The 17,089-nt window shown below is 45.9% G+C and overlaps 1 protein-coding gene across 10 annotated transcripts in view; it reads right to left on the reverse strand.

Annotated features, from left to right (window-relative positions):
• RUFY3 (RUN and FYVE domain containing 3) overlaps nt 1–16,123 on the reverse strand; it is a 55,940-nt gene extending 39,817 nt beyond the window's left edge. For 5 of the 10 annotated variants that reach the window (XM_052683221.1, XM_052683229.1, XM_052683230.1 and 2 more), the window contains exon 1: nt 13,145–13,463. In XM_052683221.1, coding sequence (XP_052539181.1) covers nt 13,145–13,448 — 304 coding nt within the window. In that variant the 5' untranslated portion in view covers nt 13,449–13,463. Of the gene's footprint in view, nt 1–6,441; nt 7,193–13,144; nt 13,464–14,273; nt 14,366–16,070 lie in introns of those variants that run through there. The other 5 variants (XM_052683225.1, XM_052683222.1, XM_052683224.1 and 2 more) reach the window with 5 other exon arrangements.
• Between the last annotated feature and the right edge of the window lie 966 nt (nt 16,124–17,089).

The raw sequence follows: 17,089 nt of genomic DNA on the forward strand, positions 1-17,089 counted from the left end.
ACTAAATCTAACCAAACTGCAAAGAAAAATGGCAAGCAACAAGGGGAGCTGTCTTGATCCTCTTCTCCCTCTCAGTACACAAACACACTTCTTTCATTTAAGCACCAATGCCCAAAGCACTCCAAGATCTTTTTCCTCTGGAAGGAAAGAACACTCCTCTGTGCCTCATCAACAAACCACAGCACTTTTCAGATTCACTCAAAGGTCCTCTGAGCAGTAAGTGGAAACCTACAACAACCCTAAGTACAACCAGAAGGTACGGACAGTTTCACTGCCAGTTATGCCTTATCATGCCCTAAAGGGAAGAAGCACCATCCATGCTGGTGGCTAGATGGATGTGAGTGGAAGAAATGCTGACACATGCGCTCATTAGAATGTAAATTATAGGATTATTTCTCCAATTTTAACTTTTAGTCTGCTGCCTTAAACACTTGCTTGTTTTTTTTCTGGGCCAAAGCATCCCACAAGGGAAAGTGGGAAGAGTTTTCTCAGAAATAGAACAGACTGTATTCATGTCTTTTAGCCTTCCTTCTTTAAGACTAACATTCTTTCATTGTATGGACAACTAATAGCTTTACCACTGGAAGGAAAGCTATGGTCATATTGTTGTGTTTATTTACACTGCACGATCCCCTTATTTATTGCCTTAGGAATGAGAAATAATACATTTAGTAAGGAATAATTAAGCTGGTCAGTAAAGGTATGCACAGAGAGAGGTAATGAGTAATTCTTTCCAAGAGATTTGCAAATCAGGTAGTTCATATAGTGTCAGCAACAAAAGGGACAACCCAAAGAGGGGTTCAGCATCATGCTGAAATAACATGCGATCCAAAACCACCAGAAATGGCCACTGTACACAGATCAGAATAAAATAATATAAAATAAATAAAATCTACTACCTAAAAATGGAGACAGATAGTCTGCGTACACTAGAAACAAGAAGTCAATTCATTTCAGCCTGCAGTTTCTGCCTGGGCAAGCTATATCCAAAACTGGAAGGTTGAAAAACGGCTACCAAAACTGCTTACCAAACACATTCTCCCACCCTGCAGCACTGCCACGTGCCTGCAAGGCCACAGAATTACACAAGTCGCAGCTCTCTTTGCAGGGCAGGAGACCAAAAGAGAGAACATGATACGCACAGGTACCAAAGTGCCCCCGAAAGCCTCTGCTTGCTCTCAGCTGATGCTGCTGACTCTGGTGCAGTCTGCTCTCTGCAGATAACAGTTGCTTTTATCTATTTCTTCCAGCCACGCATCACACACCGACTCAATCCCTGCACTGTCACACTGCTCCTACTGCCACTGTTCTCCCAGTCACTGCATCTTACCCAGCATCTGGCCATACAGAGCTGAGGGACATGGTTAGTGGGCCTGGGCTGATGGTTGGACTGGATGATCACAGTGCTCTTTTCCAACCTTAACGATTCTTTGAACTGCTTTCTTTACCTCACCTTACAGCACCAACAGCTTGTGCTTCCATCACCAATTGCAACAACTGACTTCAATATTTTATAGTGAAAAAAAACAGCACTGTTATGATTTTCTTTTAAAGGGTGTTGCCATCACTGACTTTACAAAGTGCTGCTCATTTGAAGTATGAAGTCATAGCCTAAAACTTTACTTCAATCCCATGCCAGAAGCATTTTAACACATGTAAAGGGTTGCACTGTGCTAACACAAAGAACAGTCAAGGATCTGCAACAAACCAGGTACTTCTGTACGTATGTTCGTTATCTGCAACAAACAAGGAATGTACCTTGCAATTGCATGCACATAACTGAGATCATTTACTGTTTCTCCACAGTCAGTCTTGTTCGAAGCAGAAATTCATGAACAACTGCAATGGGAAATTGCCTATTTTATTTTGAACACATGCACACTGAAAAAGAAAAAGAAAACACTTTTTTTCTTCAATTTTTCATTTTGCATCTTGGTTGGCACCCAAAATGTTTCTCTGCAGCTTCCAATTATTTCTCAGGGAAAGAAGCTTTCTCCATATTTCCCAAGCTCATTGCACTTTATTTAGGCTGAGCAAGCTTAGAAAAGCAAACAATTCTAGAATGCTATTTGCCAATTATAACATGGAAAAGAATTACAAAAGGTTTAAACTTTAAATCAAAACGGAACTAGAGCTGACGTCACCCTCGTCCTTATACCTTACAGGGCATTCATTTTTCAATTCATTTGAGGACTGGCATATAGTACTGATTGCCATAAAGAGCTTTAAAACTTAATCTTCCTTTGGTTTGGAGTCCTGTTTCCTCTGTCCTGCCATTCCTTCAACAGCTCCTGGCTTGTGATGGGATTCAGCACAAATGCAGCAAGGACATCTCCTTCCTGTTCTACAGGAGGATGACAGTGAAAAGCAATGCAATAAAGACTATGTGCTGCCTGGATTACATGGCCTAACTACTATTCAAAAGACTGTGATTCTTAACAGACCGTAATTCACACACCTTACACATAACCAACCTTACATTTGTTGTATTAAATCAAGTCTCTAGCTCATGCCTATAAGGAGGCTATACGACCTAGGAGTATCTGGCAATCCATGCACTTCTTTAAGCCTCCTCAAACTTTTGCCCTGCTTAGGGGTTTCTGCCACCAGAAGAGGTACTTTTCTTACAATAAAAAAAAACCAAACTCATGCGGTTTCTTTGAAAGTGCAAAAGGTCTTTGCTACCCTCAGCAGGGTGCGTACACGAGATTTGTTTTATAATGTAAAAGATACAACTCCTAAAGCCATTCCCACCTCTCCCAGCAGTCTGCTTCTATTCCACACCACTAGGAAAAAAAGGTACAACAAAACAGTTGCCAGAGTTTCCTCCTAGGTGTATTTTGCTCTGTGCAGTTTTATAGCAGGACCTCAGTCCCCACACTTGAGGGCTCGTACCAGGCTGGGCTGCGAGTGTCACACAATTTGGACCAAACTAAAGAGTACTGCAGCTCCCCAGTCTGAAATAAGGCGATTCTCACAGCCCACAGCATGCAAACTTTAGCACTAAGAAGCTACTTATTTGCAAAACAAAAACATAACTAATGAGATCTTGCTGCTGCTTTAAACCATTTTGAAACATGCAAGAAGGATGAAAAAGTAGCTGCAAGCAGATGTCGGTTTTACGGTTCTGTTTAAGTGATACTGCAAGGCTTGATAGCACACAATTTCAGATCGCACAGCTATCACATTCTTTCTGCTCTCAACTAGAAGTTGATCTGGTGAGGATTAAGATTTCATTGCTCTAGCATGAAGCTCCTCATGAAGAATGCTTATTCAAAATAGAAATCTACCAAACAGTAAGAACTGTACAGGTCCATTTGGCACCTTCCCTAAAAGTTCCCATCAGTGTTCAATCTTGTCTGTGCAGGCACTTTTTCCCAGCCCAGTCTCTAAGGGTGCCTCAACAACCACTACATCTGTTACAAACAAACAAGAGTACAAAAGCCAATTGTGCCGCATTTCGCCACCTTGTGATGCCTGCACAGCACAGTACACTTCAGAGTTCCTAATTCAGAACTGTTGTTTAAGAGCAACAAGGTCAGCCCTGAGAACAGCAAGCACCAGCTGCCTCTGCTTGGGGAGCCATTGGAGCAAAAGCAGAGAGTACAGCACTGGCCTCCAGCTCCCCAAGGCATTGCATTGCCGTGAGCTGGCACTGCTGAGATATCATCTGAAGCCTCTTTCTCACTGGAACTAAAACATGGGGTTTTGATGAGGGATATAAAACCAGGCTAAGCAAGAATCACTTCCTTTAACTTCCTCTTTCAGATTTAAACCACGTTTCCTAAGTAACCTGCTTGAACTGTCAATAAGAAAAAAAAAGAAAAGCAACAGCAATAAAACTAATCCCTGTTTACAATCTGCTTTCACTAGAAAGAAAAATAAACAAATTACTGCAGCTTTTTGTTTAGCAGCAATCCAGTTTTTTCAGTTACTTCACTTGTTTTGCACTGACTGTGGTAGAACCACAACAACAAAAGAGCATCTTTAAAAACAAGAAGCAGAGCATCACACTGCAGCCGACCACGTGAAGCAAAGCAGGAAGGTGTCAGGCCTGCAAGATGTACAGCTAAAAAAACTGGGAAGCCAGGAGGAGAAGCCACAGTCCCCAGGTCTCCCACCTCATTCACTGACTGAGTCATCACCACATGTCACATGAGAGCAGCCCAGCAGGAGTACAGACAGCGAGGAGGAGGAGGAGGAGGAAAGCAGGATGGCAAGGGGGCACAGCAAATCAGTGGAGAGAGCCCAAAGGCAAAACCTTCTGGGAAGCAGCAAGAGCTGAAGGACAGCAACAGGGGTAAAATCCATCTTTCAGATACGTGACTGAACTACATCCCGATTTTATGTCTTGATTTGTAAGAAAAAATATACAATTTCTCGTTACGCATTTGGCAGAACTCCTAGGCTTTTTTTTTTTTTCTACTTCAGTTCCTACCTTCCTACATCAGAATTACAGGGAAGCTACAGAACAAGCCCTGACTCCCTGCTTTCCCTCTCAGAGGAGCACCCAACATCTGCAAGCTGTCTTCCTGTCCCCTCATCCCAGCGCACAGAGGACACAGGAGCAGTGCTGATGCAGTAACAGCAGCTCCAATGCTAGGGATAAAGCTGTGTCAGCTTTCCCATTATGAACACTTCTTATCGTCTCTGTTAATAACATAATTTGGATCAAGTCTTTCTCCCTTCCAACAAGCAACATTACATTATAAATGCTTAAATATCTCCATAAACGTCATTTTCATACATCTCTCTTTTTATTCTTTTTTGACATTAGAATCAATATTGCAGTGAAATAAGCAAATATTGTTTTCCAACCAAACCCTTCTGGTACCTGCAAGAGACTGCCTATAATAAGAGCATTTAAAACAATTATTTTTGTACTTTGGGAAGCTTTAGTCCAATATTAGTGCTTTCATTGCCTACAAGAGTGCACTTTGTATGCTATAGAGACACATTTTCAATATATTTGGGAAAGGTAATCCAGAAAAGCTTAAGGCTGTGCACAGGGGTAGGTGGAATCATCTAAGCCTATCCTGCCTTGAGCTTGACTAAAGTAAGGAGGAAAGGAGAGAGAAAGAGACTCACATGGAACAAGGACCTAACTAACAGACTTCTGCAGTGTGACAGAGAGGTTTTCCAGAGTGCCCTAGACTGCTCAGGTCATTTACTAACCCCAGAGTGACAAATCATAAGGGAGGCTAGTGTTTATCAGAAAGATGGAGGAAGAAGGAGACAGAGAGAACAAAGATCAATCTATCAAAACTAGAAGACTCTGTTAAAACAAAACAAAATGAAGTCTAATACCACAGAAGACTGCCTAAGTCCATGCCACATACAAGAACGTGGAAACTGCAAGTCAGTTGTATTGCTGCACCCTGAGCCCACAGCACCTCACCGAAATGCTGGGATGTGCTTCAGAGGGAATGTCAGCCTCTGCTTTTGAAATCCCTCTCTAATCCCCCATTTGGCAAGCAAATCCAAACCCAACAGCTGCCGCTGCTCAGTTAAGTTTAAAGCCCAAATTCACAGAACAATTTAAACTGCTGAATCCACAAGACAACAGTAGAGAAAGATGTTACTGATTTGACAAACCCCATCAAATGGGCCAAGCAAGGCTTGGTGGTGGAATCATACTTAACTATTAAAAGAAAGCAGCCTAGAGTGCAAAGATGGAATTCCCTCACTGCAGGACTGAAAGATGCTCAGCGTCCCCCAAGTGTCACTCAGAACCCAGCAGTATTGATGCTAAGTAACTCTGAAAGCACAAGACCATCTTACAATCAATTTCTGCAGAAACTCTGCCCTACCAAGGGCAAGGAGGAGATGCAGTGTGTGGCTGTCTTCTCCATTTCTGTCTCACAAAGCTTTCAGTTCTCACTTCACGTGACCCGGTATTAAATTGCTTTCACCATCAGCCCAGATTACAAAGCTATTCTCAATAAAAAGCAAGATGTCTTATACCTCCACATTCCAGGCTCCTGAGCTATAATAAACAGCAGCATGCTCAACAGAAGCAAGGGGCAAGACTCATGGTAGCATTATCACTTGACAATAAGCACAGCTGTGTAATCACCTGGGGCTTTCCAAAAATTACCCACTGACCGTATGCAGACAGAAGTCAGCATGCTACCAGTATGCTTTGTGGAATACACATCACAGCACATTCCTTCCTGAGACACAAACCCAATCTTTCCTGATACATTTAAAAAAAAAATAATAAAAATAAAAAAGCACAGATCCGTCTCTGTTAAAAGGGCGGATTACAAAAAACAAGAGCAGTGAGAAGCACTGAGTTGGCTTTCTGGTACATCACACCATTTCCAGGTACTGCAGGCTGGACAAGAGCATCTCATCCTGGAGACACCCCCTCCCAACTCTTGCAGCAGCGGTAACAATGCGACGGCTGCAGGGATCCCGAGGCAGCAAACTGGACCGTACCTTCATGGGTAGGCTCTGGGTCGGGGGTCAGCGAGATGTCATCCAGCTCGCGCAAGCAGAGCCATTCTCCGTCCATGGACACTCGGAATTTGCAAAGATAGATGGTCTCCATGGCAGCCTGAGTGATCTTGTCGGTGGTGGGGGTTGGCATGTCGCTTTGAGGCGTCAGAGCAGACATGATGACTCAGCTGGTACGACAACAACAGGGAAAAAAGAACTAAGAAGAAGGGCTTTCGGAAGAAGAAAACAAGAAATACCTTGCTATTATAGGTCAGATATGCTCAGGATCGCACAGACTGCTTTGGCCTTTTCATATATAAAGCAAGGTAAAAATGCTGCTCCTTCACGCTCGTCTGTTCCTCCCTCCTCTTCGTCAGCTGTCGTTGTCTTCAGATAACGCTAAAGGCTATTGATCCTAAGCAACCACAGGAAACCTGGCTTCTGCATCAAAGATGGAAAAAAAAAAAAGATTAAAAAAAATATTAAAAGAAAAAAAAATGCAGGAGGAAGAAAAAAAAGGGCTTCCTCTGATGGCTACCCAAGCAAAAACAAAGGAAGAACGTAGAAAAAGATCTCCAGGTTAGCTGAAATGAAGCTGCTGGTGCCTTTCTTGCCAGCTCAGGCAGGGCAGCGAGTGCTGCTAGGATTGGTTGTGCGCAGTAAGCAGGGTGTTGACCAAAATGGCTGACTAATGAACTGAACTGAAAATTCAAGCTCATGTGACCAGCTGCTCTGAGCGTGGGGCGAGCAATTCCCAGGATGCTTCATAGGCGCTGCTGATGCAGGGACGGCAATTAGGTCTCATCATCCCCAGCAGCTTCTCATCAGGCTCTGCTGGGCAATTTCTGAGCAGCACAGCACGGATTTCTCATCAGCCGCCCCTGTACTACAAAGAGCAGTGCAAGGAATACAAAGAGACATCTGTATTCCTCTCATGCGCTGGATGCCGCTGCACGAGTGAAGTAAGTACCTTTGTTTTCACAGCAGGTGCGCAGTTCCATTCTATTTTTGTTGTGCAACCCCCTCATGTGGTACCTTTGAGCTCAGATTTCCCATGCATAGAGAAATTTTAGGACGGATTTATCGGCTCGGGAAACGACGAGAAAAAAAAAAGAGCTCTACAGCTAAGCACTTCAATAAGGTAGGATTAAGATGTTTGAGAAGGGCACACGCACAACCGGAGAACAACGAGGAACAACACAAACATACAGAGGTACACAACAATCTTAGAACTTCAAAAGCATCAGCTGAAAGCAGGTATTGCTCAGGTGAAGTTCAGGACGAAGCATCACCTCCCAGCAGGCACAGAAACGGGCTCTCAGTGTCTCAAGAGCCAAACGGCTGCCCCATGCACCCGGATGAACCTCCTCCATGCCTCAGCCCACACATCCCATCTCTGGGGCACAGAAGGCAGCGCTGCTCCATGCCAGCCCACTGAGAGCCTTCTTATCCTCAGTCACTATTCAGCCAGCAACACGATGCAGGATTTCCGCCCCCGGGAATTATGGGATGGTTCTATTCTTGTATGGCTCCAGTACATGGCAGAGAGTAGGTGGGCAGCATCCATCGAAATGGAGGCTCGTCCCCAGCACCCACCCAAAGAAGTGAGCAGAAGCTGACTGTTCACCAACAAAGCACATCAATGGGATGATTGCTCACAGGACCTCAATTACAGATTGTATACTTTTCCCTAAAGAAATGCCAGAAAAAAACATATATCCATTTCTAGTAAAGATGAAACAAAAAACAATCCCTCGATGCAGAAATCCAAATGCCAACTCACAAAGCTTTTTTTTTTTTTTTTTGTTAAAGAAAGCGCTCAGTATGTCAAAAATTCATAATGAAACTGGGGAAAAAAAAAAAAAGCAACACAAAGTTCCCTGTTATTTCCACCAAGCAAGAGAAAGCTGCTACTTCCAGTGAAAACTTCCTGCTTGGCACACGGCACTCTCACTCAGCACCTCTTTCTCCCCACTACACTAAAAGAAAAAGCCATGCAGCATGTTATTACAGTGATGGAAAGAAGAATTACATGACAGATAACAACAGTTACTACTGTTCCCTCTAAGAAGCAATGGGCTGGATATCACATGCTGACACACTAGCTCATATCATACTTATACTTGTATGTCCTTTCAACAAGCTCCAGTTTCAGCACTCTCATCTCACTAGTCCAAAAACCAGTGAAAGTTGTCTTGCACAGCTACAGAACGCTGTGCCCTTTGCTCTTGCTTTCTGAAGCAGTCCAAACAAACAGCAAATCATCAGAATAAACTCTTAGGAGTCAACAAATTACCACGAGCTATTTTGTAAACTGATGTATGTAACTGTCAATTGTAACTACAAATAACACTGGATGCAACCCTGCAGCTCCCACTTCAAAACAATGGTCTTCCACTGGCTTCAGCACTGACAAATGACCCACACAGAATGATCACAGCAGAAGTTTCTTTAGGTATTATTTTACTGGTTTCCTTGTATGCCATCTGCTTCTTCTGACCATGAAGAGATAAAAGCAGCCACTCCGCCCTTTTCAGCCCAGGTGTGTTTTCAGGCTTTCCTTATGCAACGTTCCTGCTCTAAATACTGCACAGGGATTTTTAATTAAGGAAAACTAAAGCAATGCAGTGGCACAGGCTGCCCAGGGAGGAGGTGCAGTCACTGTCCCTGGGGGTGTTCAGGAACCATGGAGATGTGGCCCTGAGGGCTGTGGTCAGTGGGCATTAGTGGGATGGGATTAGTTGGACCGGATGATCTTACAGGTCTTTCCCAGCCTTCATGATTTTATGAAAGTAAATCAAAATATTGCTTCTGAAATATTTTGTTTCATGAGCACGCCTCACACAACACAGACAGAATATATCACCTGTCACACTGAACAATTGCTAGACTAGAAGAAACAGCTACCTCACCTCAATAAAAGTTATATTTCCTTGAAGCACAACACCAAAACACCTCTGCAGATGCTGAAAACCTGATTGATTGTAACTGATTTTACTAAAACAAAACAACAAAACCCCACAACACAAGAACTATTCTGTGTGATCTATTGATCTGAGAGTCTTCCCCCTTCCCTCCTCCCCCCCCCCCCCCCCCCCAATCAGGACATGAAACCTCTGCCCCTACCCTGGGTCTCAAAGTTATAAAGCAACAAAGAATATTATAAAACAACAGTAACATGTACTTGTAGCTTTCATAAAGCCTTTGAAAAAGAATTCCTCGCAACTTGATGCCAAGCGCTGGAGCTGTAGGAGGGTTTGGGTTCAATGAATGGTCAAGTGCAGGTTATAAGGGAAGAGGAGGTCAGTCAATGAAGGATCTCTTTCTGAACCTTAAAGAAGTCAGATGCTTGGAGCAGTCCTAGAAAAATCTAGTACTAACCACACTTTGGCAAAGCAGGATAGAGGCTCTGGCCAGATTACAAAACACAGCAGTTGGCAAATATGTTTGAATTTTAGCACTTCACAGTTTGAAAGCAAACCATTCCACCATCCAGCAGCGTTTCAAATCTCAGTTGTACTGGAGAGTATTTCCAATTTATTCAGCTTTTAAAATGAAAAAAGGTCTAAACAATGACAAACCAATCCCCTAAACCATCTTTCGGACTCCTGAGGGCACCTTTGAGCCCTTCTGCTTCTAGTGCCAGCACAACCAACCTGCCACCACCCCGACCTTCGTTCCTTAGCAGAGAACTTCCCCCCCCGTACGGCTGCACAGGGGCTGCACAACAGCCAGACAGCAAAACGGCAGCGTTGGCAGATGAGATTACTGCTTCAGATGACTGCATGACTTCTGGTTATTTAAAATCACAGGAGACCACTGAACCATATTTAAAAAAAAAGGAAAAAAAGAAAAAAAGCTATCAACACTACACAAATTGGAAGCACTGTCAAAAGGAAACTACCTGACGGCAGCAGCTCAGACGTACCACAGGGCTCTGAGCAGCTGCTCATCATCTTGAGAGAGAGTACAAGAGCAGATAATTCCATGCACACAAGATTAAAAAATTATGATGAAACACCAGCTTTTATACCACAGCATAAGATAAGCATGAATCATACGCAAGTTTGTGCATGTTTTTGTAAAGCAGGTAGCCTGTTTGTGACTGATGCATAAGATCAGACAGCTTGTCATTCCAGTCCAGTAAGGCAGCTCCCACACTTTTATGTGAAACAATTCTGGTCTTTCTATTTTCTTCCTTGATATGCAAAACTTTTGCTGGCAGATCCAAGAACACAACTTCTGCTCTCATGCAACCTCTCTCTCCTCCCCTTTGACTTCAGCCTGCACCAACACACCACCAGCTGCCCCACCTTCCTTTCAGTGGCTGTGCCAGCTGTGACCACTGGAAATTGGGATCAGAATCTGTTTCCTGAACAAGTGACAAACTTTGTTCTCTTATTACTGTGAAGTACAGAGATTTAAGAAATCAAATACCTCTGGGCAGGCTTTGAGTGGGAGCAAGGAAGGCAGCATAATCAAGTGGCTTTTACAGCATTTAAGAAGTATTCTGAGTATTTACTACAGCTCAGCATAAGTCTTCCTCTTATTCTCTCTCTGATTGGAACCATCTGTATCAAGAAAGCAGGTGCTGCTGGCATCAAAAGCTTCTGCAACCTACTTCAAATAAACACTACTTCAAATAAACCTTCAAAATATTCTGCAATATTGCCTCCCCACTGCGTTAGTCACTATCCCGCTTTAAGAGGCAAATATCAATACAAAGACATTATTCTTATTGCAACTTATGGAAATGACACCGAAGAGAAGAACTCATGATCTAAGCAGGAAACACCTTTCACTTAAATCTTTTCAGTTTACAGCTAAGTGGAGAGGAATTAGTCTTCACAGAGTACGTCACATCTTTAATCCAGGCACAAGATGCAAAAATAGCCTTCTTCTCACTCCTCAGCTTATCTTAACTCCAAAAATAACCGGAGCACTGAAGAATCAAGGGAAGCAGACATGATTGACTACTTTGGTTGCAGAACAAAGAGCAAAAGAAGTCAACACTGAGAGTCACGTGCTATGGCAATGTGCATTCATGACACTGGAGGAGAGCCTGTGGCACAGGGTCTGCAGGCCAGTCATGGCCTTCCCCAGCAACACAGGCAGAGCAATCCTGATAGCACAGACCACTGTTACTGACACCACATCTCACAGCTACACAGAGGAACTACCATTCAGAGAAGGTGCTGAGAGTGACACCATCTGCAAGGCCACATACTCTACAGGTAGCCAAAAGCAAAGTCAGCACTAAAACAAACTCCTTTCTCCTCCAGAGCCAAGCTCTACCACTGCTTTAACATCAGTCCTGAAGCAGCAAGTGGATAGGCAGAACTTAGGAGCAGAGCCCACTCTTCCAGAGACACGAGAAGCAAAACATAACAACAGGCACAATGAGAAAGTTGGCTTGCAGACAAAACATGTGCCAGAAGAAACAGAGCACAGTCCATGACACCAGGCAAATAAATTGTGGTTCCTGTTCCGTTCAGACACAGCTATGACTGAGTGGGCTTCAACATCTGATATGGTGCAGGCAGCTATTACTTCTGAGACAGAAAAGTGCAAGGGAGTTTCTATACATCTTTCCTAGGGCTTTTCCCAAAGCTTATGCAGGCAGCCAGCGCTGTAACACCAACACAAAGGACGACGCACTGCTCAGTGGCGAGGTTGTACACTAACTCCTGGAGATCTTGAGCAAACAAGCTCACCTCAGTGCCTCAGCTCCACACATCTGCACAGACCCTCCACAAAGGAATCAGAAGAATTCAGTGTTTTTGAACTGCATCAAGTACCATAATAAAGACTAAACACAGAATCACAGAATGGCCAGGGTTGGAAAGGACCTCAAGGATCACGAATCTCCAATCCGCCACAGGCAGGGCCACCAATCTCCACATTCAATTCTAGACCAGGCTGCCCAGGGCTGCATCCAACCTGGCCTTGAACACCTCCAGGGATGGGGCATTCACAACCTCCCTGGGCAGCTGAAATACATTTTTTAAGAGCACGAGAGATTCTCTTCAGCTCAAATAGCTCAATCCCTCCTCACACACATATCACACAACTACAACAAAGAAAGGTTTCCTGATTAGGAAGCACCAGTGTGTAAAAAGGAAGGTTTTGACAGGAAGTTAGCGGCCTGAATGACAGCCGAGCAGGGTGGGCAGGCAGCAGCTGGCAGCAGGGGCTCTTCCTGTAACTAAAAACAAAGGGAAATCATTTCAGCTGCTCCCTGTTACAAAAATCGACTTTTGGTCTCAGCAGTCATAGCTTTGCTGAGTAATAGCTAAATAAAGTGCATTAGCTTCAAAAAGAGAACAGCACAGCCAAAGATACGCTCTCCAAAACAAACGGGCTGCAAGGTCTCGAAGGGCCACACGACGCTTCTCGGGAGAGGGACAGAAACCTGCGGCTCCCGCAGCGCCGGCGGCGCCGAGCCGAAGGACCGGCGTTACCCGCCCGCCAGCACCCCCCGTCCCGGCGCTGAGCCGCCCGCACGAGGGAGCGGCGAGGCCACGACCGCAGCCTCGGGGGCCGGGCGAGTTTGGGGAAGGACGCTCCGTCGCAGGAGCCCGAGGTACTAAGCCCGAGGACTGCTAATTCACGCCCGCAGACCGCGGGGCAGCCCCGGCACCCCGCCCCAGCCTCACAAAGGCCCCTCCGCGGCACCTCCCCACACGGCCCCGCCGCTACTCACGGGCCGCGGCGCCGTCGGGCCCCGGGTAGCTCAGCAGCAGCACGGGCAGCGCGGCCCCTCCGCGGGGCGCCGGGGGTCTCCACGCGCCGTGCGGCGCGGCCGCGCCTCCATGGCCGGGGTAGAGGAGGAAGAAGGGCGGCGAGGCGGGGCGCGCCTCGTCCTCCTCCTCTGTCACCGCCGCCTCCTCCGGGCCGGGCTCGGCCCGCCGCTCCATGCCGGGAGGCGACTCGGCTCCCACCCCGGCCCCATCCCGGGAACTTTCCGCCGGCGGCGGCAAGAGAGGCGCCCGCTCCGCCTCCGCCATCGCCGCCCCGAACCCCCGGCCCCGCCCCGGGCGGGAAGGAGTGCCGGAGCCGGCCCCGCCGCGGGCTTCCCCCGCCGCCCTCGGCCGCGAGCCCCGCCGCGTGAGAGGAGGCGGCGCGCGGCCCCGCCTGCCTTCCGCGTGCGAGGGGCGGGGAGGCGGTGGCGGCCCCGGAGGTGCGGAGCTGCACTCGCCGGCCCGAGCCCTGACAGGGGGAGGCGGGACTTAGCGCGTGAGCGGCGCCCGGGAAGGCGGGCTCCCACTCGCGGGAACTTATCTGTGCAACGGGCCGGCGCCCTTCGCTCTGCGTGCGCCCGGCCTGCCAGGGGTCAGGACTGCACTGGGAAAGGCGTTTCCCGATCCTCTGACGAGAGGTGACAACACCGAGCCCAGACGTTGCCTTTACCGCTTATACAGCCACGGGCGTAGGGCTGTGCCCGGGGACTCTCACTCCAGCAGGAGGTCCCAGCGCGGGGCCGCAAGCGGCAGCAGCAGCAAAGAATGAGACTGTCAGCGCCTTAGAGCAGCCCGCACTCAGGAAGCTGAGGTGAAGATGAAACGTGTCACTTTTCCCTTTTTTTGATCCCACAGAGCCCCGAAGACATCTGCCTGCTGGGGACTGCCTTCCAGCGCTGCCCCACATCATACACTGTGTGCCCGCTGCCTTAACAGGACGTTTGATTTTGAGATGCATACTGCCACTGTGAGCCAGAGTAAAATCACGTCCAAACTCTTGCTGATGGCATACAATGGAAGACAGCTGTAAAAGCAAAATGAAGGCAGTAGCAAATGTATTTCCTTTTGAGTTGTTAAACGCATTTTCCTTACCCTGTGTGAACAGCAAATTCACACGGTGACGCAGAAAGCACTGTCCATCTCTGCTGCTGTAGTTGTTCAGTTCCAATTTCCAAAGGCTTACTCTGGATGAAAGAACAAAAAAATGGTGCTTTAACCACCAATTCACTCCACTTCTTATTTCCTGACTATCGCCTACGGTCCTTCCCATGTTTCACATGCATCTGTTTTTATAGGGGTCTTGAAAACCTAACCACCATCAAGGATTTCACATCAGCACAAAACATATCTCTAAAAAGCATTTATGAGAGCAACATTGTGATGTTCTCCCTCCCACGGTAATAATCACAGTTGTGATTACTCATACACACAGCCGTACTGAAAAGGAGTATTTATGGCTTTGTCCAACCTCTGAGCCAACCAACTGAACAAAATGCCGTGTTTAATCTTCATTTAAACGGGTTGGTGCAGTGGCCCTGGGAGACACGCTGTGCCATCTGCTGGCTGCCTGCAGTGGGCACGCTGACATGCACTGTCTGCTCTCGCCTTGAGCCTTAACCCCAGTGTTTCTGGAAAAGCAAGCCTGTAAGAATATCACAATGTATATCCCTTATTTACTGCTCAGATGGAAGTTGCCAGAATTTTGCTTCCCAGATGCCTAAAGCTTTTCAAGGGAATACAAAGCCACGAAGGATACTTGCAGCTTATCTGCCAATTTATGGAAGTGCATCAGCTTCTCTTTTTCACACAAAGTGTAAAATGTGCATGAACAGATGCTGTAGTAATGAGATTGGTTAGCTTCTCCACAGAACATTTTTCACATCCCCTATAACATCTGTTACCACCAAAGCTGTTTTTTCCCTAACATATTACCTTTTACTGACCTCTTCCCAAAGCCTCAGCACTGCCAGTGGTGGCCTCCATTGTCAGCCCAGTGCAGAGTCAATAGAATGATGTACTTTGGGAAAATGCACTTGTTTCCCTCCATGGTACATCTTAGACTTGTTTCTCATACTGAAGCAGACTTGCACATTTAACATGATTACCCACTCAAAGCCATGCATTTTCTCTGGGAACAGCAGGCAGCTAACATTGTTGATTGCTGCTTACAGTATGAAAGAGTAAGCATTACACGTCTTACCCAAAGCCATGATGTCATCGAGAGCATTGCTCAAATGAAAAGGCATTTTCAGTGACCTCTTCAAGAAAGCCTCATGTTTGCATTGGTGACACTCACTGAATGAAGATTCAGCAAGTACCCCAACCTGAGTGGCTAAACTTCTGTAGAGAAGTCAGCTGCAGGGCTTCAGATGGCAATTTCAATCTTAAAACACGCACTGCTGTGACTTCAGGTCATGAGAAAGGAATCCTTTCTCCCGCACATACTTTCAACCCTTCCTCTCCCCACACACAGACCTGCTAACAGTACAGACAAGTCTCAGTGCTGATCAAAAATGACAAGGTTTACTTCTCCATTGCAATCAACACTCCTCATTAGTTTCCATTACCTCCTGTGGTACAAAACACCACAGCTCTGCAGGCAGGCAAAGACCTCCAGGGCAATTACATGGGGAGGGGAATCAGTTCACAGTGAGCTGCAGTAAAGACCTGTTTCAATGGAGCAGGTCTGGTTTTGATCATTCAGCAGTACTGAACTGCTGTTTGGCCCGTGAACAGCAGAGGGCAAACAAATACAGGACCAGTGAAGCCAGCAGAACTTTCAATCTTGAGCCTCATACTTTTGCCCACTGAAATCCTCTCTGACATTGCCATGCATAGCTCTTACCCCACGGATTTAGGATATACAAAGACTATAAAACGTCTCCTTACCTCCATTTCCATGCTTCTAGTGTCTGATGTTTTTTCATCTCTAACAGCTATAAAAAAAATAACAAAACATTCTGCAGTCAGCAAGAAAGCATGATCCTAGGCAGGAAAAGGCCTAAGATAGAATGGTTTGCATCAAACCCTATAGAAATGCATTTTGTATGCAGAAATTCAGCACTGCTTGCATATTTTAAATACAGCACCTAGCCTGTCATGGGTTCACGTACTCATATTTTGGCTTCTCTAAATAACATCATACTAACTATAAGGTGAAAATAAAAGTACGTCTTACCTGTTTCTCCTGTATCAATGTTGTGTTAGATCTGTAATAGCAAGCATCAGTTAGCAAATTTATCATAGATTAAGCTAATGTAGTTATGGTAGATGAGTAATTGATTACGCAATCCAGAGGAGTCCTCACTTTGCTTCTCACTGAATTCTCAAGAAGGGGAAATGGTTTCTCAGGTCATATGCAATTTAAGGCAATAGCCTCTGCTTAATTACTAAAGAAAGAATATCCAGGAGAGTGTAACAGTTAATTCTTACATGTATGAGAACGAGTTAATCAGAGCATAAATTAAGAGAAAATACCATAACCATTTATATCTAACCTCACAGCTCTATACCTCAGCTCTATGGGCCATTAGAGCACAGTAAGGAGATGCTGGCAGTGATAGCCACACGCTCCTTCCTACCACTCTGGGCACAGTCCCGCTGGTTCTGGCCACCACAAGTTCTTTTCTCAGCCTACCCTCTGGAGGACCTTCCATCTCTCTCCTGCTGCCCTCAAGTCCTGTCTGATTCACGTCCATCCCTTTGCTTGACACAACCCTCGCAGCCTCTCAAAGCCATATTCACAGCACAGGTCATTCCAATAGAGGAAAACACACTAACAAGCAGGCAAAACGAGGAAGACACCCTGTACTACTTCTAGAGATGGCACCTTCCGAAAAGCATTCTCCTAAAAAAGAAACAAACAAGCACACAAAAAACTCTCAAAGGAGAACTCCCACTCAAGGATT

This window comes from Tympanuchus pallidicinctus, unplaced genomic scaffold (assembly GCF_026119805.1).
Source record: "Tympanuchus pallidicinctus isolate F22 unplaced genomic scaffold, pur_lepc_1.0 scaffold2, whole genome shotgun sequence".
Classification (NCBI taxonomy): Eukaryota; Metazoa; Chordata; class Aves; order Galliformes; family Phasianidae; genus Tympanuchus; species Tympanuchus pallidicinctus.